Genomic DNA, 26,509 nt, shown 5'->3' on the forward strand with positions numbered 1-26,509 from the left:
GAGAGAGAAATTCGGTAGCTACTTGTATCTTTCCCACGCTCATATATATATATTAGTATCCGAGCCGGACAACGTAAAAACATACTGTGTGCAAATGTATAAATACCAATATTTTTCCTTAGAAACATTATTGGAGTGATATAATTGATTGTTATATATTATTTCCTTTACTAAAGACTAAAATCTGATGTGTAAAGGTAATATGAAATATTTTGTGTATATTATGATATCATATCTACAACATATACTTATTTTCTTTATTAGAATTACCAGTACATGGCATTTTCATTATTTTATATAAATTACAGTGTAATGCCTGGTTTCAGAGGTTTTTTTAACAAAAGTTTATCTTTTTCAATATAGTTAATTGGTCAATGTTTTGATATGAGCCAATCAAAAGCGTCTGATTCAATGATATTCTATGTTACTAACGTAACTAGATTGGAAGTTTACGGTAGCAACGCGTTGCCACTTCGAAGATGCCTGCAGGCATATCTCACATACATAATGACATAACGAATATATGACTTGACATTGTCTTTTGAACAAAAAAGTGGTTACGCATTTCTGAGAATCTTTTGTAAGACATTGCTACTCTAGTATTTTAGAAACTCATTGGTCTGATTAGATACCATAAAGTTAATATACCTATTATAACAGGTATATTAACTTTATGTACCTACCACCTGTCAAAAAATCTTTAGAAATCAATATTTAATAAATGTATCATGTAGCGAACAATATCATTTTGCTCAGAGAAAAATACTGTAAAGGTACATTTGGAACCGGGCGACACGCGACAACTGCAGACGACGTGTCGTCGACACTACTGGTTTCTATGTATTTCTATGAAATACCCTCCGCAGCTAGCGACACGATGCTAGCGACACTTATTCATAGACAAACCAGTCGTGACGACACGTCGTCTGCTGCCGTCTCATATAGCCGGCTTCCAACTTGCACCTTAATTATTTTATAGTCTTGTCAAGAAAGTGAAGAAATTAAAAAGTGGCAACAACGTAGTGTCATCCCTTTTTTCTTAGATTGATTTGAAAGGGATGACACTACGATGTTGCCACTTTTTAATTTCTTCACTTTCTTGACAGAATGTATATCGATCCGTCATTGTCTACAATTTCGTATATTTTGATCTTGTCAGTCGTCTGTAACGTTATGGACCTATACCCCTGTATATATTTAGTTATAGCGTATGGGCATATAGACTAGGCCGTCCCCTTGCTATGGAGTAAGTTTTGGTGGAGTTTTTTTGGTAATTCTGTGCTCGGTTAAGCTTAGCGCACACTAGTGTCGCATCCTTAGCATTTATTTCTAAGTGAAAATTGTATGGCTGTTTGAAATCGGATTTTCGTTTGTAAATAGTTGTCTCAGTAAGCTAGCAGTAGGCTTTATTTGCCAGTCCTTATCGCAATATCAAACATGTGTTACTCGCTTCGTCTATTTTATAAGCATAGGTAATTTACCAATAAAGAATATAATTTAAAAATAATTGTTTTATTTGATTCATTAAAATACACTACAAAATCTTCAATTCTTCCATTTTCTCGGTTACGGCTCTGCAAATAAATACATTACAACTATTAGATAGGATATTATGGTAAGTAAGAAATGTTCTAATCTACTATACTTATACATATAGTACTACTATATATGTAGTAGTTTAGAACATTTCTTAAAAAAAACATAATAATAATTTTCACTACTATAATAGTAGTGAAAATTATTATTGTTTTTTTTTTATTAAACAAAATGCTGAAATCAATCGAGTCGATACTTGAAAATCTAGCTCTATACTAGACTACGATAGCGCTAAGTACTTCATGATTCTCATATACAATTAAACTTATATTTACCCTCTTCTAAACAATGACACTCCTGAAAAAGAGTACATTAGTTTAATATTGACTTCACAATAATATAAGCGCTATTATGCTAAGTACAATAAAGTACTCACATACGGTTTTACTGGACCGAGCAATCACGTAAAAACCACGGCTCTGGCTTTCGTCCACACAATCAGCATTACTCGATAGTTTTACTCCAAATCGAGTAAGAATTATAGTGTGGACCGCAAAACTCACCCGCTTGAGTATGGATTGAGTAAAGCTCGACGGTTAGCGTCTCTCGATGCGAGTCTTCGGCTGGTATAAATAGTCAGTACTTAAGATGCGACCCGGTCTCAAGACGCGGCTCGGCTCTGTGATTGGTCCAAATTTTGACAGCCAACCAATCACAGAGCCTGAACCGTGTCTCGAGACCGAGATGCATCTTGAGTACTGACTACTGCGGGGCAAATGGTCGCTTTGGAGAATCATATATTGAATCATAATATGATTCATTTTTAAACTCCACTTTGCGTGCAATTGATATAGTGATTCGCTTCGATTAATGATCGGTCGCCGCGCGCTGTCGCGCGTGTTCGCTTTGGAGAATCATATATTGAATCATAATATGATTCATTTTTAAACTCCACTTTGCGTGCAATTGATATAGTGATTCGCTTCGATTAATGATCGGTCGCCGCGCGCTGTCGCGCGTGTTCGCTTTGGAGAATCATATATTGAATCATATTATGATTCAATATATGATTCTCCAAAGCGACCATTTTAGCCCCGCTGCTCACGTTCATAAAAAGCCTTGTCGATCTGCGGGGCTAAAATGGTCACATTTAGCAATTCCTCTTAATCAATTCAGCAAATGAATTGTCAAAACTATCAAACTGACATATGTCAAATCAGTACAAAAATACAGAAATTAATTGCAAGCAGAGTTGCATTTTGCGATTTTAGAAAAATTAATCATAATATTATGATTCCTATCATGATTCTTCAAAGCGACCATTTTAGCCCCGCTGACTGTTTATACCAGCCTTCGAGCTGTGAGTTTTGCGATCCACACGGTGGTTTCTTCTCGATTTGGAGTAAAACTACATGTACTGAGTATTTTAAGTTATTTTAAGCATTGTCTATTTTGGAAAATTCAAACGTAACTCAATTATTAAATTTAACAACTTACCGAAGTAAAGTTTTGTGTTTTTTCATTCTCTGCTTTCGGTTTCGGTGTACATTTATCAATATCTGTAAAGTGTGTTATAGTTAAAATGGACCAATATATTTTTTTAATGATTTACTTAAGCGGTTTTAGCAGATTATTGCGTTTTGCGACTGCTCTATAATAGGTATTAGGTTGGGGAAAAAGTTTCTTCGCATTTTATATAAAAATTCTATCAAAAGGTTTTTTATAAAGTTTATTTACAATTGACTTAAGTATATAAGTATATAGTAGCATTTTGTTCGATAACTTTTTACCAACTTGTTGGTAGGGAGGACTAGGACATGATTCCATTGTTTTTTTTTTATGAAAGAAGGGGGCAAACGAGCAAACGGGTCACCTAGGGAATGCACTACCGGGATACCGGGATCCCCCATGCATTTTGCGGGACTAATCCCGGTCGAAAATTTAGCGGGATCCCGCGGGACTGGCGGGATTACAAAGAAGCGTGATTCATACGTGTAACTCTGCAGGCGGAGGTGCGTGAACTGGCTACTAGCAGCCCACTAAACAATTATATACCTTCAATTCACTTTTAATGACAATTGTACCAACCAGCGTTGAAGCTGAGCTAACTTTTTCAGCTGCTGGCTACCTAGTGTGGAATATCAGGAGCCGTTTGGCAGACGACACAAAATTAATACCTTAACTTTTTTAACATACTTTTATAAGTTTGGGCTGTATGTATGTAGCGGACTCTTTGAGTTCAATTTTATATCTATATTTCGAAAAAAAACTTAATTATAAGATGAAAATAAATGAGTTTTTGTAGTTGTTTTTTAACTATTATTATTACGATTATACACTAGACATATAAAAAAATAGTTTTTATTTTTATTAATAAACCCCTGCAAAAAAGTGTTCCACAAAGTTTGTTTTCTTTGACTTTCTGAGCATAAAACGGGGTATATCAAGTATCATTATAACGATTTATTTTAAAAGTTTAAAATCAACCTGCGGGATCCCGCAAATACCGGGATCCAGCGGGATTGTGATGGTTCAATCCCGCAAATACCGGGATTGAAATTATCTTGCGGGATTGCATTCCCTAGGGTCACCTGATGGAAAGCAACTTCCGTCGCCCATGGACACTCGCAGCATCAGAAGAGCTGCAGGTGCGTTGCCGGCCTTTTAATTGGGAATAGGGTAATAGGGGAGGGTAGGGATGGGAAGGGAAGGGAATAGGGGAGGATAGGGAAGGGAATTGGGAATTGCTATAAAAATTTTGGGGCTTCTGATGAAAAAACTGCGACAAGTGGTTTTGGCAGTCCTCTTTTGATGTAACCTGATACTGCCTAAGGAATTCTGCAGCGACCGAAACAGGTGGAAATCTGAAGGTGCAATGTCAGGACTATACGGTGGATGCAGGTGTTAACACCTCCCAGCTAAACTCCCGTAATTTTAGGGCGTTATCATGGTGAAAAACCACACCCCTTCTGTTGATTAATTCCGGCTGCTTTCTCTCAACTTCTTGCTTTAATCTCATCAGTTGTTCGCAGTACAGTTCAGAATCGATGGTCCTGCCTGGCGGTAACAGGCAACTGCTCATAATGAATAATGCCCTTCCAATCCCACCACACACACAGCATCACCTTGTTGCGAGTTAACCTGGGTTTCGCCACAGTCTGTGAAGCCTGACCGGCCTTTGACCACGATCTTTTTCGCACGCTCTTGTCGTACGTGATCTACTTTTCATCACCAATTATCAGCATCTTGAAAAATGGTTCGGTTTCATTACGTCGTAATAAAGAATCATAAATGGGTAGGTAAACGGTTCATTAAATTTCTTTCAGTGAGCTCATAAGGCACCTAAATATCGAGCTTTTTTGTGTACCCAGCTTTTTTCAAATGCGCCAAACCGTTTTGTATGGTCAATCCCTAGTTCTTCAGCTACATCGCACCTACTAATATGCCGATCTTGCTCCACTTTTTTCAAAAATGGCATCAGTTTTGCCCGTTTGTCCGTAACAGGGCGACCAGGAGCGACGTGAATCTTTGATATCAAAATTTCCGGATTGAAAACGATTAAGCCGCTACTTTCACAGATACTGCATTAGGTCCATAAACATCGCAAATTTTTTTCGCGGCTTGTGTTGCATTTTTACCTTTTTTGTAATGAAATTTTAAAATGTATCGAATTTCTTCATTAGAATCACTCATTTTAACAATAAGGGCGCGATTAGACTTGCGCGGGTTGTACAATAGTATGGGAAAACACGCGCGCGGGATCTGCGCGGGTTCAGCGCGTGTTGCGCGCGTGTTTTCCCATACGTTATAGTAGAACACGCGCACGTCTGATCGCGCCCTAGGAAAAACAAATAAAAATCTCACATTACCTCATTTGAATTTGGAATTGTCTTCTGTAAAATTAAAACTCTCTAATGATACCAAAATCAGCCAGATACCTACAATTGGTATAGCCCAAGAGATTTTATGACAAGTTCATGCGTCATAATCTACTACTATAATGCGAAAAGACCTTTTCCCCAACCTATTATTAGTAAGTAAACCTGTTGTAAACTGTATCTATATTTTCCATATTATTTTTTTATTACTTAGTCTTAACTTTAGTAAAAAATAAACTGACCTGTGCTAGCCGGCGTTGGCCCTTGTGCAGTAGACACTTTGTACAGCTGAAAAACAAAGCATAAAAATGTTACCTCATTTTAAATATTCAGTGAACAATGTGTACCTACATATTACATAATAGGTAATATTATTTCATTTCACAGTAAGTGTGCAGTCATTTTTTTTTAAATAGTAAATCTATTTTTGCACGTCATAAAATATATTATTATAAAGACGTATAAACTATAGTCCATTGACCGGAGAGTAATAATAATAACAATTAATCAAGTGTTCTTGTTCTTACTAAACCTTTGTCAAATTACCAGGGACTCATACTTAGTGAGTACGTACTTATTGAAACTTAGTACCTAACCTAGGTTTAAGTGCTTAAACTTTATACCCCAAGTTTGAAGTATTTGACAGTTGACGAAGGCTTGAATTAAGCTGTAGCTTGGCATCGGGTCGGTAATTAATCCATTCTCATAATATACCTACTTAGAGCGAAGCCACAATGCTCCTTTGCGTTGCGAGTAGAACAGAATAACGCTTTGTATGCAACAGCTGCGTTGCGGAAACGCGCGACATAACAATGCGAGGCAGTGACATCACGGCTTGGGAGGGTGAGACATGCTTGTCTTGTGGGCTGCGCTGTCGCTTGTGCTTCTTCTCCTGTCCCTCCCTTTTTGACGACGCAATGCATCAATTTGGCATATCGTAAAAATGTAAATTGTCAGAGCAATTGATTCATAGGTAAATGTCGGGTTATATATCAATCCCAGCCGACAGGCGATAACTAACATTGACTTGCCATAACCCTACCAAACACCATAGATCCGCCATCTGGCTATAAAATATAAATAAATTTCTCTGATAGGACATAATATTAGTGACGCACCGCACCTGCGCATTGTGGCCCCAGTCCCCACCGATAGTTGCAATAACTCAAGTGACGTACCTAGACTGCAATTTATAAGGTTTGATTTATTTCTTAGAAAGAGAGCTTTTGAGTTCTGAGCTAATAAGCTTTTTTCTTATTAGCTGCTACGGCGAAGCCAAAAAGAAAAAGTAATGATAATGGGCTAAGACTTTTATAAAAAATGTATAATACTGTTGTTCACAATGCAGTATCTACTTTTTGCGTAATGGGGATTGTCCATTTTTTTTTTTAATTTTGCTCATTACAAAAACATTTCGAGGAATAAGGTCAGTGATCGTTTTTCTGTATATAAACGAAAAAAATACCCATTAGTTACCTACTTATATTTTTGAACAAATATGTTTAACCTTTGTTTGACCTTCAATGGCGTTAAATTAGCAATAAATTCGACCAACATTACGTTTCGAACTTTTGGTAAGCTTCTCGTATCAGCTTTCACATAATGAGAACTTGCATTTGACGAACCAGCCATTATAAATAAGATTGAAAGGAAATTTAAAACATACTCAGAGGTCAATTGTCCGCTGATGATGACGTCAGAGCGAAACTTTAAAAATTTATTGAGAAAAAACTAGCCAATGAATTTCAAAATTATTTAATTTATATTCTTAAAATACCCTATTTTAACGAAAAAAAATACCTATAAAAAGTACATGTGATTTTTTTTGGACAATGCCCATTGCACGCATCGGTTTTCTATTATCCTCTGATATTCATTTACCCTTCGTACCTATCAGCAGGATTAGAATTGCCTACCGGCTACCATAGAATGGTTTATTCTTGCAGTAAAGTAGACAAAGTGATGAATTAACAAAGGAAATCTGTCAGTTTCTCCGCAAAAACTATCAGCGTTTCCATTCTTTCATATTTCTACGCGTGGACATGCTAAGCCTGCTGCTAGCGGATTTTCACGCCAGATTTCCACTAGGCACTTCACTTACCCTGCCGTCCTCCCCGGGCTCCAGGCCCGAGCCCAGCGGTATGACGTCCGGCCCCCACTGCTTGATGAAGTGTCCCGTTCGTGCGACCCGTTGCGCCGGCGAGACGACCGTATGTGAACCGCCGCAGTAGCGGTTGCATAGGTGCTTGTCTTTTCCGGATTTGCTGTGGCAAATTTTTAACCCCAAATAATTATATACATCGACATTCTGTAAAAGTTTTTAAAGCAGGATACCACAGAGAATAGAGAACAAAATCGTCATCTTAACGCAAATCGTTTAAGTTGGCGATATCAGCTGTAAGTTGTAACGATTCATATATTTTATAGTTATACCTAGTTTAAATTAGCTAAGAATATTTTGTTGTGAATTATTCGTGCTAGGCCTCAATTTTTATTAGACACGAAACACGATGATTAGAAATTAGAATACGCTTTTCTTTGTTCTGTCTAGTTCTACTACTCCTACCATACATTGTGCTAAACTGTGTGCTAAGATGAAATATCATTACAATACCTGAGCTTGGTATATTTAGTGGGCATTTGTTTCTCGATGAGCTCCCAGTCGCGCATGTTCCGCTGCGGAGTGCTGGTTGCTTGGGCCTTCCTTATCGCATCTGATATCGAAAATAGTGTCATAGATCTAAGTAGGATAGCCTCTTTATAATAGTGATAGCCGATAGGTATAGTCCGCGCAATCCACGAAGACGCGCCCCACCAATTTTTGGGTGAGCATCTTTCCCTTGGACCGTGACGCTTTCTCTTAATTGGTCTATTTATTGTAGTGTGCGCGTGCACTCGTAGGTAATTAAGTGTGTACTCGTACCGATAACACTCAAACATGGGCGAAAGCACACATTATACTATAGACGATTAGGAGGAATAGTGGGGCGCGTCTTCGTGGACTGCACGGACTGTGTATAGTCGTTTGTATAATCATGGGTCTTTCTATTTTAAAACATTGCTTTCTGCTACTTTTGCTCACCAAACTTGAACTCTGCACATGGACGCCGGCAGGGGGGTGAGTGGTGGTGCACTTGCACCCCTTGGGAATCTCGGGATCAACAGGAATTATTGAAATAAAAAGCATTTTGTAACCCTATTACCCTGCCGTACAAAGATAGTCCGACGAACTATCTTTGTTGTAACATTACGAACTAAGTTCATAATGTTTCGGCACTAAATGTTGACGTAAATAGACAGTCACTGTTGTTCGTAAAAAATAAAAAGAAAATAAAGAAAACTAAAATCTGCACCCCTTGGATATTATTTCTGCCGGCGCCCATGGCTCTGCAGTTCAACAGAATCCGAAAGTAGTTCCGAAGTTTTCTAAATGTGGCCGTAGAGTGGGCTTCGGCCTGACAGAGCGTAATACGTTAGAACTTGAAAGAACCTCCTTTATATCCACCATTCCCATACCCCACTCCCATATCCTATCTAAATATATTCTATAGATATGTCGCAATCATCTGGTTGAATCCGATATTTGATTGAATGACTAGTGAAGACTGAAGATTAGTGAATTAATTGAATGAAATGATTCAAATTTTAAGACTCAAGGCCAACTCGTCATATCTGATATCGTTGACTCGTTACGATGTTTAACGTAAACTAAAGACCAACTCGTCAAGTCTTCAACTACTTTAAATTTGATGGTTTCTTTCAATAAAATCTCTAGTCATACAATCAAATAGCAGATTCAGCCAGATGGCTGTGACAGATATAAGTTTTACCTAGTTCATAGGTTAGGTAGGGCTTGATGGAGAGCGATGGCGGCAGCGGGCACGCCACCGGCACCGCCGACTCCGCCTCTGCCGGCATCACTGCCTTCGCGTCGCACGATATGCAGTTCACGTCCCTGTATATAACAAGTCCTTTAGGTGTAGTTATTGTTAGGTATGCCGCAGCCCACATGGCATTAAAACCACGTAAGGATGGATAGGTAGAGAAGCGTCCATCGTTTGTGCATCAAGGTACCTTTCGTCCTGTTGGTTGTGTTAAATGGTAACTTTTAGTTGTTTCTATTTAATTAAGTGATTATAGTTGTTTCTTTTATTACCGACTTCCAAAAAGGAGGAGGTTATACGTTCGGCTGTATGTATCTTTTTTTTTTTGTATGTTCAACGATAACTCAGCCATTTATGATCCGATTTTCAAAATTTTTTTTGTGTTGTATGGGGTTTAACTCGAATTTGGTACCATGTTCACAAAAGTGGTGATCTGATGATGGAATCCTGGAGGAATCGAGGGGACTCCTTGAAATTTGTATGGAAACATATAGTGATTTAAATTTTTTCTGAAGCATTAGAGGTAAATGCTACCAAAAAGTAAGATTTCGCACCAGCTTATACCCTGGATCCGAAGGTACCCAACAGAATTTTTGAATCCTTATAGATACAGGTTCGAGGATTTCGGCGTTGTTTAAACAACTGAAAGCATAAGCCAACACATCAATTTATTTGATCATCATCATCAAAATCATAATTATGCCATGGGTCACATTATGACCCAATTATTGATGCTTTTCGTGATATTTTGCATCGAAGCAGATGTTTTTGATGATTATTTCGCTGTTTGTGGACCGATTTTCAAATTTCTTGTGTTGTTGTATAGGATATAATCTTGATTTTGTATAATAATTACGAAAGTAGTAAGCTGATGATGGGATCTATGAGCAATCGAGGGAAATCCTTGAAATTTATCAAAAGACTCATAGTGGTTAAAATGTTGTTTCTAGTAACTTAAACATATGTTACGAATAAGAGAAAGTTCATACGAAGGTGTCTCTTAGTCCAAAGGCACTGAACAGAACTCCTGAACCTTTAAAGATAAAAGTTTTTAAATTGCAGCATCGCTTAGATAACTGCAAGCATTTACCACAATTTCGCTTACAGTAACATAATGTGAATAGTTAACATTCGTAGTGGTTACTTACGCATAAAGCCTTATCTTGTACATAACTAAAAAGAGTGAAATTATTATTTTTAACAAAAAATTAAAACCGACTTCCAAGGTAAAAACAATAATAATATGAACTAAAAAGTATTAAATAACTCTTACTCTATAATAGTGCCTTTTTCAGAATTCGTCTAAATCTCAACTATTTCTGTACATACTACAGTCTTCATTACTTTGAAGTCGGCACCAGTCCCAAAAACTTCAGATATTCTGACATTGACTGAACTCACGATAAAATTAGCTGGTAGCGACTTCAAATAATCAAGACTGTAGTATGTACAGAAATAGTTGAGATTTAGACGAATTCTGAAAAAGGCACTATTATAGAGTAAGAGTTATTTAATACTTTTTAACCGACTTCCAAAAAACGAGGAGGTTATATAACGGCTGTGGATATATTTTTTTTTTTTTGTATGTTCGACCACTACTCCGCCGTTTGTGAACCGATTTTCAAAATTGTCCCATTTTCACAAAAGTGGTGATCTGATGATGGGATCCATGAGTAATCGAGGGAACTCCTCAAAATTTATATGGAAACATGGTGATTTTGGTTTTATAAGAAGCATCCTAAGCATATGCTACCAAAACGCAAGATTTTGCACCATGGCTCCGAAGATACTAAGAGAACTCCGGATTCCTTATAGATACAAGTTTGGGGGTTTAGGCGTTGTTTTAAGAACTGAAAGCATATGCTACTATGCAAATTACATTCATCATCATCATCATCATCATCATCATCACTACCATGTCAGGGTCACCAATGTCACAACTCACATGGTTGTATATGGAACTTTCTAAGAAATTAGTCCTTTTGTTCACAAATTGAGATTGATTGCACGTGTAGGTTTTTTTAGACCATAGTCCCTAACTAATAATAAGGAGTCATGATTCGTTATCATAATATTCTCAGTTATAGTTACATAAACTTTCAAACTGTAAATACGGTTAGTAAAAGAAAATCACTGTATAATGAAAAAAATATTGATTTTTTTCTCGCCATTTAACATCGACTCCATATAACGTCTTAAAATGCACGGTCCTTTCAGTGTCGTTATATAGAGTTTACACTGTACTTAGAATGGCTAAGGTTTAGGAACCTACGTCAATTAAATGTTGGTGACATGGGTTAAGGAGGATTGCTTTGGGTGAATAGTGCCTTTTTCCGAATTCGGCTAAACCTCAACTATTTCTGTACTCAATCTTCATAATTTTGAAGTCGGTGCCAGTTCCAAAAGTTTCAAATATTCTGTCAGAGAACTAAAGATTCAGCTATCTGGTACCGACTTCAAAATGATGAAGATTGAGTACAGAAATAGTTGAGGTTTAGCCGAATTCGGAAAAAGGCACTATTAGACAGGAAAAATTATTTAATACTTTTTAGTTCATATTATAAGGATGTTATTATTGTTTTTACCTTGGAAGTCGGTTTTAATTTTTTGTTAAAAATAATAATTAGTTCATATTATTATTGTTTTTACCTTGGAAGTCGGTTTTAATTTTTTGTTAAAAATAATTAGTTTCTATTATTGCATCATCTGAAAAACACAAAATATGTAGGTAATGTGAAAGTACGTTTTATTTTAATCATTAATGTAATAAATTGTTTTATTTCCAAACTAGTTTAAAGCCCGCTTTCTGGATTGTCGTACATGAGGCCTACGGCCTACCTCCTATTCGGGAACTAGCCCGGTAAGAAGAACTGACGTATGCGACTCACACGGGACCACCTTTTAGTATCTTCTAATATTTAAATCTACAAACTGATCCGAATTAAAGTTCATACCTTGTGCAAGTCTGTAATAAAATATTGTATACTCACTTCAGCAGTCGTCGTTTGGTCCCGGCCGCTTCGGTCTCGCGGAATTTGGACAGCTTCTTCAGATTCTCTTGTATCTTCCTCAGTTTGTTGTTAAACGCCTCCTTCATCGGCGAGAACTCCATCTTGTCTAGTTTCATCTCGATCTCTCGCTGGATATCGTCCAGTGCTTGTTGCCAGAGAGTTTCCTATAGGCGATGCAATTTAATTATGCTTTTCTAGTTTCCTGTAATAATCTTATCTGAAGGTCATTTTATGTTACGTTCTCTAAATTTGATTCGCGTTTTACCTTTTGTCAATGTAGCTCGTAAGCCTCCTTTTGTTCTAACAGTTTGGGTCGAGGGAAAGCACTTTTCTCGACTCAATTCGGCTAGTCTCGGTTCAAGTTAATCGTGGGCATGTTACCTCCCTCGTTTTTCATGTTAATGAAAGAGAAGGCAAGCTATGTTCACACTATTAATAATAATATAAAGAAATGCGCCTTGTCTAATTCTAACAAGTCAATTATTCAACCTTATTTTCAAGTTACCTGCACATCAAGTTTGCCAAGCGTGTGCTCCAAGCCTTTAGACAGATCATCACAAGCTAGCTCGAACTGATTGTAGGAGACTTTACGAGCGAGCATGCGCAGGTCTGCCTTCTCAGCCATCGCCTCCTCCATCACCACACGATCCAACTTGATGTTCTTCAAATATTCCACTTGCTCGATGAGAGCCTGTGGAGATTTTGATAAGATAATGGTGTTATGTAATATGCAAATCGAGAAAAGTATGGTTCGGTCATAACTTTGCTCTAGGCTTGTCTGGGGCAAATCTGCCGTGTCCCCAGATCCTAAAGTTTCTTGGTATGTTCTGGTATGTTCTCGAATCTAAAATCTAGATTCTATGATATGATAGGTGATAGGGTCTATCCTAGATCCTATTTTCTTTGGACTATTATGAAAGGAAATAAAGATCTGCCATTTTCCTTTTTATTGGAAATGAAATTGTACGTTAAATAGATGCCTAGTTAATTGCTGTAATGACAATACCATGGAACTTTTTGCGACAACTCTACGTTTAGGATTAAAGGCTTACATCAAAGCGTAACTGTCTGGTGTCTTTTTCTGCCGCCAGTTGTATGGCGGTCTCGTGCACCTTCCTTAGTTCCTCTTGCATTTGTTGGACGGTTTCAAATAGCGACAGTAGTCCTATAAATTGGATGTTTAGTCGTTGTTTAGATGTTCTTTTCTGTTATTTAGATTTTTTTTTTTTTATATAAGGGGACAAACGAGCAAACGGGTCACCTGATGGAAAGCAACTTCCGTCGCCCATGGACACTTACAGCATCAGAAGAGCTGCAAGTGCGTTGCCGGCCTTTAAGAGGGAATAGGGTAATAGGGGAGGGTAGGGAAGGGAAGGGAATAGGGGAGGGTAGGGAAGGGAAGGGAAAAGGGGAGAGTAGAGAAGGGAATAGGATAGGGGATTGGGCCTCCGGTAAACTCACTCACTCGGCGAAACACAGTGCAAGCGCTGTTTCACGCCGGTTTTCTGTGAGAACGTGGTATTTCTCCGGTCGAGCCGGCCCATTCGTGCCGAAGCATGGCTCTCCCACGTATTATTAACATGCGGTCTCTGTTGCGGTTCCTAGTTCACACCGCATGAAGTAAGCCGCAACTTTTAAGAGTAAGTTATTGTTAAAAGGCTTTTTGTATTTTCTCTAGAATTATTAGTGTTGTTAACAGGCTTGAAGGAAAAAATACCCAATAAACTTAGTAGGTACGTCTTATAGACCTTACCTTCCAAGTCTTTAGGAATGTTGGGAGTGGGTATACACCCAGCATCAGCAAACATCGACACTTGCATCGACAAACGGTCCAATTGTTGTTGAAGCACTTTTATCTAAAAGATGAAAACTTTCATATAAAAGAACTGATGAAGACGAAATAGTTTGTAATATAAATTTACATCACTACTACACCGTCTTTTTACATTCAGTTTTTATGGTTATGCTGCTAGAATTATATGTGTAGATCCACTCTTTGACTCTCGAATATTATCTTGGGTCATCAGACCCTTCTTAGTATATTAGGAAGGTAAATGATAACCGTAGTAGTTACCTTTTCATCACAGCTTGTATCCAAACTGTCTTGCCAGCGTTTCTCCAGCTCATCTAGCCGTTCCATCATACGAGTTGATGATATAAATCGGCGATGCGTATCTGATTTTTGCACTAGAAACAAACAAAAATACTTTCTAATTCCAACCCCACTGGTCAGTTTTCAGTTTAAGAATATTGAGTTGTTGATTGAGTGTGGCAAAGCGCGCCACCCCGGCAAGTGCGCTATAATAGTGTTACGTGCTAGGGTTCGAAGGATTTGGTGAGAAAGACCTGCTGACTCTCTTTAAGACTTTATTCACTAGCACTAGGTCTAATACAAAGCACTAGGTCCAAAAGACTAAGCACTATCACTCTCCTAGGTCGTAGCCAAGTCGTAGGTTTCACTGGTTCACTCACTATTGATCACTTGTTTTCACTCCGAAGTCGACTTGACGATCGCTCGAACTGAACTGAATTCCCGGCCCGTCGACTATTTATATGGGCCGAGGCGAATCTCAGAATGTTCCGGAACATTCCTTTCTAGAATAAACCCGATACGCGTAAACAAATGTGGTATATTTCTGGAAGCCTAACGCCATCTAGTATCGAATAGCGGATTTACGCTGTCTGCGTTTCCTCGATAAGTTTTGCTGGTTTGACGCTGTGTGTCCGTATTCGTAACAATAGCTATAATTCCATCCTGCTGATTGGAGATTTCCAATCAGCAGTATGAAAAATATAGCTGTATGGCGCACATGCCGGGGTGGCGCGCTTTGCCACACTCACCATATTTATATTTATTTTAAGAGCGAAATATATATTTTACCAAATACCATTTTAACATAAATACCTTCTGAAAGCTGGCCTTCTATAAGTGATTCGGCCATGGCACTTTCCTCAGTGGATGGATGGATGGATCCAGAACGTGACGAATCTAAAAATCAGTGGATTCCATATTTTTGCTAGTAAAAATTTGGGTATTATGTTTACGGACCAAGGGGAACTATTGTTGCCTATTGCTGCTTCAGCCAACTTGCAAAAAAGAGGCTGTGTTTTCGGCTGTTCAAAGAAACATACCAAATTCCACGTCCATATTTGCGACGATAGTGTAGAAAGAGTTCGTGACGTTCTCTAGCTCTTCTCTTATTTTGTCCAGCGTGTGTTTGAGGTTCGACAACTTCTTCTTGTCGGTCCAATCCTCTGTCTCCTGATGAAGACCTTGATCTGATTTTGTTGACGATTTCAAAGTCTGCTGCGTCGGATCTCGCGCTGGCGATCGACGCGGTGAATCTCTTCTTGAAGAATGTGATGATTGTGTTGCGTCTATTTTTGAAGTCCTAAAAGCATTTGATTTTTATTATCTTCTAACATTATAAAAACCAGATTTTATATCGCATCCACTTTTGAAGTGCTTGAAGAATTTGATTGTTATATTTATTACTGCAGAGCTATATTTGTTCTCATGTTCTTAGCAATATTTGAACTGTTGCACATCAGGAGTCAGGACAAGTCTAAGCGCGAGCGGTGCTTAGGTAATACATTTCATTCTTGACTAGAATTTTTGTGTTGCAAATGAAGCATTTTAGTGTTAAAAAATTCAACTAATAAGAGCATAATTACTTACGTTTTCAGTTCTGGGTTTTCAGTAATGAGGTCTTGGACAATCGTGTTTAGTTTCATTATTTCCTCCTCAGCTGCTTCCAGCCGTGAGAATATGTTTACAGAAGTCGATCCTTCCTTTAATGACCTTGACGATTTAGGTTTCATCTCAGATCTAAAAGTTTTCAATTTACTTGAAAGTGTATAAAGTTTTCTTACCTGGGCCTGTAGACAAGTGGCAAAACGCTAACGCTAATGCTAGCGCTACAAAATGTATGCGATTTGACATAAGTCATCGCTTCGCTAGCGAATACTAATGTCAAATCCATACATTTTGTAGCGCTAGCGTTAGCGTTAGCGTTTTGCCACTTGTCTTCGGGGGCTGACAACCTGACAAGACTTCCGAGTTTCATATTAAAGTGTGATTCAGTAGCTTGTATGTAACACAGCATTAAAAGACTACTGGCCTAATACTGAAATACTTCATATAGCTGGCAATCTATTCATAAATCATTATACGTTCAATTATACAGTCTTTGTCATTCAATTCATGGTTATGTTTTTCACAAAAACCGTTCCCAGCAAAGGATGAGTATCACAATAACAAAAATGTTTGCTAGTGTCTTTTGCTCGCTGTTATAGCTATGTTCGGAATTCCTTTAATATTTTGCATCCCAATATCGTAACAATCTAAACTATTAACTTACGGATCTTTCCCCTCTTCTAAATCAGGACTTAGGTCCCTTCCCCGTTCCCTTGGTGACGCATCACCACAGACTTTGTCCACCAGGTCTCTGACCGTCGCGTCCAGGAGGTTGAATCTGCTGATTGTTACGAAGGACGCGAGCTTCTCTGTAGACAGCACCACCTGAGGTTTCTGGATTATTGAACCCTCGGGAGTAGGCTGATCCTGGGAAGCTTCTTGGGCTGATGGAGTGGCTAGAAATATGCTTAAATTATTTATGTTGAAACCTGGCGATGGCACGACCGCGTTATTTTGTCCTTTCTTATTAAAAAAAAAGACTTCTGAAACTTCTGAACAGTGAACATAATATTATTACTAGCTGAGCTTGGTCCGTGCAAAGTAAGCCATAAAGACGCAGGGAAGTGAAGCACGTGGTTACTGCTATAGATTTACTATCGTAAATGGTGACGGCTATAATATGAAGTCGTAAAGTGACTTCAGCCTACTTCACGAGCAGTCTGGATATAGGTATAGAGTATAGACTATAGTCGTAATAGTACACTTAAGTAGTACACGGCAAAAAAGTGATCAAGAGTTAAAAGTCTTATAAGTCTTGCCTTTGTAGTTTGTACTACAAAGGCACTTCTCACAGTTCTTATTAGACTTAAATTAACTAGGGGGTGATTATGTTCATTACATTTAGCCCTGACCTTTCTTCAAAACTTCCTTTGATGTATTTTACGGAGGCTTTAGGGCTAAGGCGAATTTAGGATATTAATAACTAGTACTCAATAATTTATTTCTATACTACATTTAAATTATTCTAACAGTAACGTAGGTACAGTTTTGAACAAAATTATTTGACTAGCGTCTGAACTTCTTAATTGTTAAGAATATTTATTAAGAAAATCTATAACATAAATTGATATTTATAAATATGATGTGCTTGAATATTATTTTAAAATAATTAAATACCTAAGTACTTGAATATTCTCGATAGAATGAAATTTTGTTTGAAAGTCGAAGTTCGTTATAAGAAAATATTTTACCGTCAATCTTAGTACTCACCGGATGGCTGAGTCTTCTTGACTTTTTCCACTGAAACGAAAGCAATTTGAGTTGATAGCAGAAATACACTTTGAAGGCTATCTTAGATTATAGTTGTACATTAATTAAATTTATACCAGCCTAACTGCCGCAGTCCACACCGCCCTTTTTTCCATACAAACGTTGTTTCCTCCCTGGATAATGCTAGTAGAGCTATAATTTTTTTCCTGAATATCTACGGCCACTAATACAATGTCCCTATGTTTTCTTTTTTTTCATAATTTAATTATTAAATAAGATATGAACGTTCAAAAACCCAAAAAAATGGCCAGATTTTCCGTTGAACTTCAAACATCCAGAAAACAGATTTGGCTAGATTATACAAAAAAAAAAAACATAGGAACACAGCTCAAGCCTTTCTTAATCTGTAATGAAAAAAGTATTTAAATCGGTTAAGTTTTACCTGACAACCCGAAAATGCGTGACCATTTTCGATCTGTCAATGTGTGCGTGTGCTAGTGATGTATATTTTACTATCGATAGTATAGTATTTTGCTATCGATAGTATAGTCCGTTCAAGTTATTTTACCTGAGTTTCTATAAGAAATAAATAATATGCAACTTTGACAGATTTGTATTTCAAATTAGGTATCATAAATTTTAATTGGCAAAAAAAGGTGACGATTGAAAAGTAGATACACATTTTCTTTTGGAATGATTTTTCAATCGTCGGATATGTTATGACATGAGGTTCTTATGAGGTAAATAATATACACATAACACATTATAAAGTTACTTATTTATTACTCAGGTAAAATCTATCTGGTAAATCAGCCCTTACATTGAAAGTAAACGTTGAAAGTAAACAACACACTATACTAGTATATTATATTTTATTCTTATTATCCTAAAATTTTTTATTACAATTATTTTTAACCGACTTCCAGACAGGAGGAGTCTAGACGTTCGGCTCTGGATATATTTTTTATGTATGTTCAACGATTACTCCGCCGTTTATGAACCGATTTTCAAAATTTTTCTTTTGTTGTACATTGTATTGTTTCGAGTAGGTATCATGTTCACAAAAGGGTGGTCTGGTGATGGAAACCATGAGAAATCGAGGTGACTCCTTGATATTCAAATGGGAACATATGGTCCCAGAAAACGTTCAAAATCTTTCGATTAATAACCTTCTTGGGATTCCAACCAACACGCCCAATTAATTTCAGCCATTTTCCTCTTATTAGAGGATCTTGAGGGAATCTGTAAAACAAATGATGATGATATATAAATATAAACCTTCCTCTAGTTTTAGAGTCACTCTATATTATAGTAGTTATATTATATTAGCTATTATATTAGCTATATTATACTATACTATATTATATTAGTTAAAATAAGATATGTCCTTTTTAGTCCGGCCGCACATTATCCGAATTTCTGATAACAAAAATTCGGACGCCCCGCCCTGCTCATACATTTTGACACGTCAGAAATTCTTTTAGTATAATGGGTCTACAACAAAATGTATGAACAGAGTGCGTTCCGCCGAGCGTCCGAATTTTTCTGATCAGAAATTTCGGATAATGTGCGGCCGGGTTTAAGGTGATAAATATAAAGGTAAATGATTTTTATTTTAGTTTTATGTTATTGTAAAATATCGATAAGCATATCGATAAATTTGATTCAAGCACTAGCGTATATGTAAAAAAATTTGATGAAAAATGTTTCTTCAAAATTTGTGTAATATAAGAACAGTAGTACCTTTAGTTACGCAAAATATGAAAGTAAAAGGGTGGATTCACAATATTTTATTAGAAATAGAGAACTAAAGACGGAATATAGCAAAAATAAACACATCGTAGCAATTAGGACATGAAGATTAATTACCTGTGAAATGTATATTTTTCAGGATTATTCTTATGATTTACACTGCAAATACTTACAGCACAAGTCAAAATTTTTAAATATAATAATATTTATTCAAAATAACAAACAAATTGAACAATATATTGGAAATACCGAAAAGGCATAAAAACGACTGACGACTTTTGACGACCTGTCAAATGAAAGCGGTTACAATTTTCATTAGACTGCCTCTCTCTTTTCATCTTGTTATAATTCCATAAAGGATTTTCTTCTCTCTCGCACTCTTTGTTGGTCTTTAGCATTATAGGTTTATGATCTATAGTCTATACTAATATTATAAATGCGAAAGTATCTCTGTCTGTCTGTCTGTCTGTCTGTCTCGCTTTCACGCCAAAACTACTGAACCGATTGCAATGAAATTTTGTACACAGTTATTCTAGAGTCTGAGAAAGGACATAGGCTACATTTTGATGTGGGAAAATATCTTATTTCCATGAAAATATCGATGAAAATTAATTCGCATTGCGCGTGGCCAGCGCTCATCCCGGGGGTCCTGGGTTCGAGTCCCGCAGGCGGAACAAAAAGTTTTCAATGTTCCCGGGTCTTGGATGTGTATTAAAATTAGTTACCAGCTGTTGCCCGCGACTTCGTCCGCGTGGACTTTATTTAGTTTATAGCGCGCGGTGTCAACAAAATTTGTGTCAAATTTAAAAACTTTTTAAAACCCTGGTAAGTGGTACCCCTCTTAGGGCCGCGCTACACCGGAATGGAAGCGCTGAAAGTGCTCGCCTCGCCGCTGCCATTCCGGTGTAGCGCGGCCCTTAATTAATCAAAATACCCAAAAACAGCTGTGCAGTGTGCACATAATCCATACTAATATTATAAGTGCGAAAGTATCTCTGTCTGTCTGTCTGTCTGTCTGTCAGTCTCGCTTTCACGCCAAACGCCAAAACTAGCGAACCGATTGTAATGAAATTTTGTATACAGATAGTCTAAAGCCTGAGAAAGGACATAGGCTATGCTTCTTTTTACTGGAAAAAAGGGTTGTCAGGGGGTGAAAATGCGTAAATTTGTTCAAATTAAGTTAGTTCCAAAAATTCATAATAGATGGCGCCGTGCGTCTTCTATATCGCGCTGACGCTTGCTCAAAAGTCTTTCTATAAGAGGTGGTATCATCTTACATCTAAGTTTCGATTTTTTTCGATTGTTATATCTATTCTACGTTAAGAAAATTTTCATGTCATCTGCAAAGCAGAGCAACCGAGACGAATGTAAACAGCACTGAATATCGTTCACCATGATGTTAAAAAGAAGTGGGCCAAGCAACGAGCCTTGGGGAACTCCACTCGGGATGTCAACCCAACCAGAGATGTAGTTTTTAACTACAACAGCTTGGGACCTTCGATGGATGTAGGAGGAGAACCACCTTAGAAGATTACCACTAATCCCCATGGATTCGAGCTTGTTAATAAGAATGTTATGATCTATGCGATCGAAACATTTTGAGTAGTCGGTGTAAACCACATCGACTTGCTTACCAGCTTCCATTGCTTGCGTTATATAGTCATTGAAGGTCACTAAGTTGGAGACAGTGGATCTGCCACCGAGAAACCCATGTTGAGATTCACTAAAAGACGTCTTCAAAGCTGGGTATAATTGGTTATATATAATACGTTCAAAAACTTTAGCAATTATACACAGCTTTGAGATGGGTCTATAATTAGTGACATCGGTTTTAGGCCCTTTTTTATGTACTGGGGTGATGAACGCAGATTTCCAAATGCCCGGCACGACTCCTACACTTAGCGACCTTCTAAACAGTAGTGTAATGGGAATCGCAATCGCAGAAGCGGTGGCTATAAGAAATTGGGCTGGCAAGTTATCCGGACCGGCTGATTTACTGGTGTCAAGTCCAAGTAAGAGTTTCTTGACCTCATCGTATTTAATATCAATATGAGATATAGACGAAACTGGATTATTATCAATCGGCGAACCAAAGGAGGTAATACCGCAATGGCCTACCAAAGATGAAGGTGATTGGCTAAAGTTGGAGAGAAAATAAGATGAAAATGTGTCACATATATCACTTCCTGTATTTACTTGTATGTTATTATATTTAAGACTACTAGGTATAGTACTAGACTTGGAATTATTCCGTGAGTTAATATATGTCCAAAAGTATTTGGGATTTTTGACGATAGACTTCTCAACGTTATCCAAATAGGTTTGGTAACACTCTCTCTCCAAACACTTTACCCTGTCACGTAACAGTTGAAAAGACAAGAGATCAGCACGATTGCCGTAAGTATTATATTTACGTAAGGCTTTATTTTTCTCTCTAATAACTTTTATAAGCTGTTTAGAAAACCAGATAGGGTAGGATTTGCCATATGACTGTTTGAGCGGTATGTACTTATCAATCAATTTATAAATTGTGTCATAAAAAAGAGTTACTGAATCCTCAAATTGAATGTTAGAAAATTCAAGGTCCCAGTCGAATTTAGTTATTTCATCATTTATTGCAATATAGTCACCTTTGTAAAATAAACGCCTTGTGCGAGAACCTGGTTGTAAACAATCTAAGGTGACAAAATCTAAAGAAATACACAAAGCATTGTGTAGCGGGTCAATCGGCACGAGAGGATCGACACATTCCACTACCTTAACTAAGTCATTAGAAATCACTAAGTCTAATATTTTTCCCTGCGAGTTTAAAACGCCGTTATACTGGGAGAGACCGTGCATGTGTAACTCGTCAATAAGTAAACATTCATTAGGAGAATGGTAGTTTGATGGAGTATAGCGTTGATCGCTATTTAACTGCCAACTGATCCTACTCATATTAAAATCGCCGATTATTAGATATTTATTGAAAGGGTTTTGCAAAAATATGTCGTTAAGCTTGTGAAAAAAGTGATTTAATTGTTGCGAAAAAGAATTACCCAAGTTTTGTGAGCACAAGTATAAAACGCACAAGTGTAATTTAATAGAAGTCTGCTTACCCGATTTTAGCAGTAATGTTACCCACAGATCTTCGGCAGACGAGTGGAAACTAGGTTGAGACTCGACACGTAGGTTTTTGTGAGTAGCTATGAGTACTCCGCCGCCCCTCCTCTGTTGTGTGGATGAGTAGTCTCGATCGCGGCGCCAAACTACGTAGCGGTCGTCAAAAATCTCACTATCGGCGATTCCATCCAATAACCAGGATTCAGTCAGTAATATAACATCATAATTAGCCATACATACACTACGTTTAAAAAGATCTACTTTAGTGCGCAAACCCCGAACATTCTGGTAGTACATAGATAATGATGAATTATTGCTATCCATAATTAAAATTAAAAACGAATGTAAGCTACATTAGTAACAGAGTATAATGATAGATAAAACCATTGCGAAAATAAGTTGACCGATCTATCTATATATTTTATAAAAGCTTTTGACACCAATTTTGTTGACATCGCGCTTTATAAACTGAAGTCCACGCGGACGAAGTCGCGGGCAACAGCTAGTCGTAAATAAATGTCTCTGAGTACGGCGGTAAATTAGATTCTAATAAATCAAAATTAATTAAATTCTTACCGACTAATAAAGTCTTTTGTTTAGTTTTCTTTCTTGGTGTGTCAGGTTCTGAAAGAATAGTGTTAGAAAAAGTCGTTAATTTTTCTCCTTTTGTAACGCCCACAATCGAGAGCTTATAGTTCATGACTCTCCCTCTTAAAAATCCAACCTGCATCTCTTCTAATGTTGCGAGTGTCCATATGGGCGACGGTAGTTGCTTTCCATCAGGTGACCCGTTTGCTCGCTTGCTCCCTTATTTAATAAAAAAAGTTAAAGTGCTGTCATCGTGCTCACCGGAGGCATCACCGTCATCATCATCAGATGTGTCCTGAAAAACACCGCGTCTTTAAATGATTCCAACTTTGAATTTTGTATCATCAATGTTTAAATGAGTACGGTCTATATTAAATTCTTTTACTTGTGTCTATCTATTTGTCTGTATGTCTGTTATCTAGAGCAGTTTGTTACTTCTTTGAGGTTATTTCAGAGACGACATAGCCTATAGGAGTTTTTTTGCCGGAAAATTCTACGGCTTGCACACAATTTGGTCCAACCAAATTGTGGTCCACAATTTGTGGATAACATCTAGGCTCTAGTCTCTACAGGGTGTAACAAAACTAAGTGATAACTGATAATACTTTAGGGTGTGTATGAATCCCGTGTTTTAGTTCACTGTAAAAATAGCAGCACTGAAAGAACAATTTTTTCACTTTTGCATGGGAAAACTCGTAACGCTGAGGCGCTTGCTCATACCTATCTTAAAAAAAATTGGTCTTCCAGCGCTGCTACTTTAAGCCCGGCCGCACATTGTCCGAAATTTCTGATCAGAAACAGTTGAACGTCCGCGCTGTCTCATACAATTTGTACTGAGCTGAGTGAGCTCGAACTCGCCGGAAGGATATTTCGGATAGTGTGCGGGATGGCGGTCCGGCGAAATTCAACTGTTTCTGATCAGAATTCGGACAATGTGCGGCCGGGCATGTGTATGAATCCCGTGTTTTAGTTCACTGTAAAAATAGCAGCACTGAAAGAACAATTTTTTCACTTTTGCATGGGAAAACTCGTAACGCTGAGGCGCTTGCTCATACCTATCTTAAAAAAATTGGTCTTCCAGCGCTGCTTCTTTAAGCCCGGCCGCACATTGTCCGAAATTTCTGATCAGGAAACAGTTGAACGTCCGCGCTGTCTCATACATTTTGTACTGAGCCGAGTGAGCTCGAACTCGCCGGAAGGATATTTCGGATAGTGTGCGAAATCGAGATTTAGAAAATTGAACACCCATCTACGACTATTTCATTTGGATCTATATTACACACGAAATTTTTAATTTACTAGTTACTTCTTTGCGGTTATTTCCACGAAGCTCTTTGTATTAGCTCCGTGGTTATTTCAGAGTCGGGAATGGACATAGGAGTCTCTATGCCGGAAAATTCTTCGGTCTCCGCACAATTTGGAGCAATTGTGGGCAAAGTCTAGACTCTAATCTAGTATTATATTACAGTGACACTCCACATACCGCCTGATCCATCACATACTCATTGACAGCCACCGTCTCCTCTCTGTCCCTGGCCGGCAGGGCCATGGCGTGGCCTCGCAGCTCCACCGGCTTGCTGGTGACTCTCAGCTGCTGCGCCAGGCAGTGCAGCACGGTGTGGACCATGCAGAAGTCCACCACGCCCACCTTGGTGATCACCACAGCACCAGGACGATAATTCAAATGTAAAAAAAAGATAGTAAAAATATATGCCGAAAGTAGAACCTCCTCCGTTTTTGGTAGTCCGAAGAAAAACTCGGACCCCAGGCAGTGCAGAGCTTCTATATAACTGCACCTTTATTTTTTAACCGACTTCCAAAAAAGAGGAGGTTACAATATGTTCGACTGTGGATATTTTTTTACTACATTGGGAAACATCTCTAGGGCGCAGCGGGAATTTATCGGGAGCAATTCGAAAAATAAGGATCTGTCTGGTCTGGCCATTCTTGCGCCCCCCAGAGTCTACGCCCTGTGCCTGGGCACCGGTGGCACCGCCCTATTTACGGCACTGGCCCCAGGGGTCAGTTTTAATGAACGTTTATGATACAGGACGATTGCTGACAACAGCAATCGTCCTGTATCTTAAACGTTTCAATCACTTAATAATTATTATTATTTTTACTGAGAAAGCTCTGAGTAAGCTTAAAAAACCTTTTGAGACGTATCAATAATATATATTAGGTATGTGTATTGTGTATACGTAAAATTCATTTTACGTATACACAATACACATACCTAATATATATTATTGATACGTCTCAAAAGGTTTTTTAAGCTTACTCAGAGCTTTCTCAGTAAAAATAATAATTATTATTAAGTGATAAGGGCCAATGGTCTAAAATCTAAAATCAAAATAGAATTGCTGATCTCTATGTAGAGAGAGAGTACAGTCTTACCTCTGGAGTTCCGATCGCCAAATCGATGAGTTCACCTAAGCTCATTACTGTTGATGCTGAAAAGTTAGTGAATAGTTTTCAGACAGTGTAAATGAATAAAATAAGAATGGTGTTAATAAAACCACACATAATATGGCTATTAGAAAGATTGTAGTACTAGTATAATAAGTTATGTTATAGATATTTTGATATCCCCTTCTTTTTAGAAGTCGAGTAAAAAAGAAAACAATTTTCCCGTTGAAAAATCACAGGACGCAGTTTCATAACGACTGGACATTTCTTTGGAAACCAATAAAGTATGTCCAACATATTGAAAAATTAATTAATGTTAATTGATTTTGCAATAACTTATGTCCAGTCAGTCGTTGATGACTGAGCAGGCAGCAGCTGAGCACAAAAATGAATACGCCAAAAATAATATTGATGTTAAATTGGTTATATTATTTTCCTCGCGTTTTCGTGTAATATTGGATTTTTGGTCTGGGTTGCAAACTGTTGTGTCTTAACTCTTGTGTCTTATTTATGAATTATTACAGAATGTTAGCTTTTATATTTGAGGTACTATTAATTGGTGGGACCATTCCATAGAAAGTAAAGTTACATTGTAGATTCAATAGCATTTGAAATTACATACTAGTATAGTTATATAATAAGAAATATTGTTAATAAAATAAAATAAAATTAAGATACTCATAAGTTATAATTATAACATTTCACATTGTTAACATATTGTAAAAATATATTATAAAGTATTTTGTTCACAATTTTTAAGCAAACGCCTGCACAAGGTACTAAGTCTTTACTTACAATGTTTGTATATTAATTACTTAGTTTGCAAATAAAATCTTTGAATCTTTGAATCTTTGAATCCTAGTTTTTGGATTAAGTTAGAAGTTACGACGTATGAAATGCACTTACTTGCCATACTGATTGAATTATAATATTATGTTATAT

The 26,509-nt window shown here is 37.5% G+C and overlaps 1 protein-coding gene across 1 annotated transcript; it reads right to left on the bottom strand.

Moving 5' to 3' along the window:
- Positions 1–1,502: 1,502 nt before the first annotated feature.
- LOC121729287 lies at positions 1,503–26,509 on the bottom strand. Its single transcript, XM_042117751.1, has 22 exons — positions 26,474–26,509; positions 25,556–25,611; positions 24,642–24,806; positions 23,420–23,453; positions 23,147–23,194; positions 17,717–17,746; positions 16,671–16,902; positions 15,989–16,138; positions 15,442–15,701; positions 15,215–15,298; positions 14,384–14,496; positions 14,063–14,165; positions 13,362–13,474; positions 12,815–13,000; positions 12,289–12,473; positions 9,245–9,369; positions 8,029–8,128; positions 7,516–7,678; positions 5,657–5,702; positions 3,034–3,095; positions 1,872–1,893; positions 1,503–1,574 (listed from the first exon to the last, which is right to left on the bottom strand). The coding sequence occupies exons 1-22, from the start codon at positions 26,478–26,480 to the stop codon at positions 1,567–1,569; spliced, it is 2,292 nt and encodes a 763-aa protein (XP_041973685.1). The 5' UTR covers positions 26,481–26,509; the 3' UTR covers positions 1,503–1,566.

This window comes from Aricia agestis, chromosome 8 (assembly GCF_905147365.1).
Source record: "Aricia agestis chromosome 8, ilAriAges1.1, whole genome shotgun sequence".
Lineage (NCBI taxonomy): Eukaryota > Metazoa > Arthropoda > Insecta > Lepidoptera > Lycaenidae > Aricia > Aricia agestis.

Excerpts from the sequence above, each read along its gene's own strand:
- LOC121729287 (XM_042117751.1), bottom strand. Across the intron at positions 14,497-15,214 it reads AGAAGGCCAGCTTTCAGAAG|TGCAAAAATCAGATACGCAT; the intron begins GTATTTATGTTA and ends GTTTGTTTCTAG. Across the intron at positions 3,096-5,656 it reads GCCAACGCCGGCTAGCACAG|ATATTGATAAATGTACACCG; the intron begins GTCAGTTTATTT and ends CACACTTTACAG.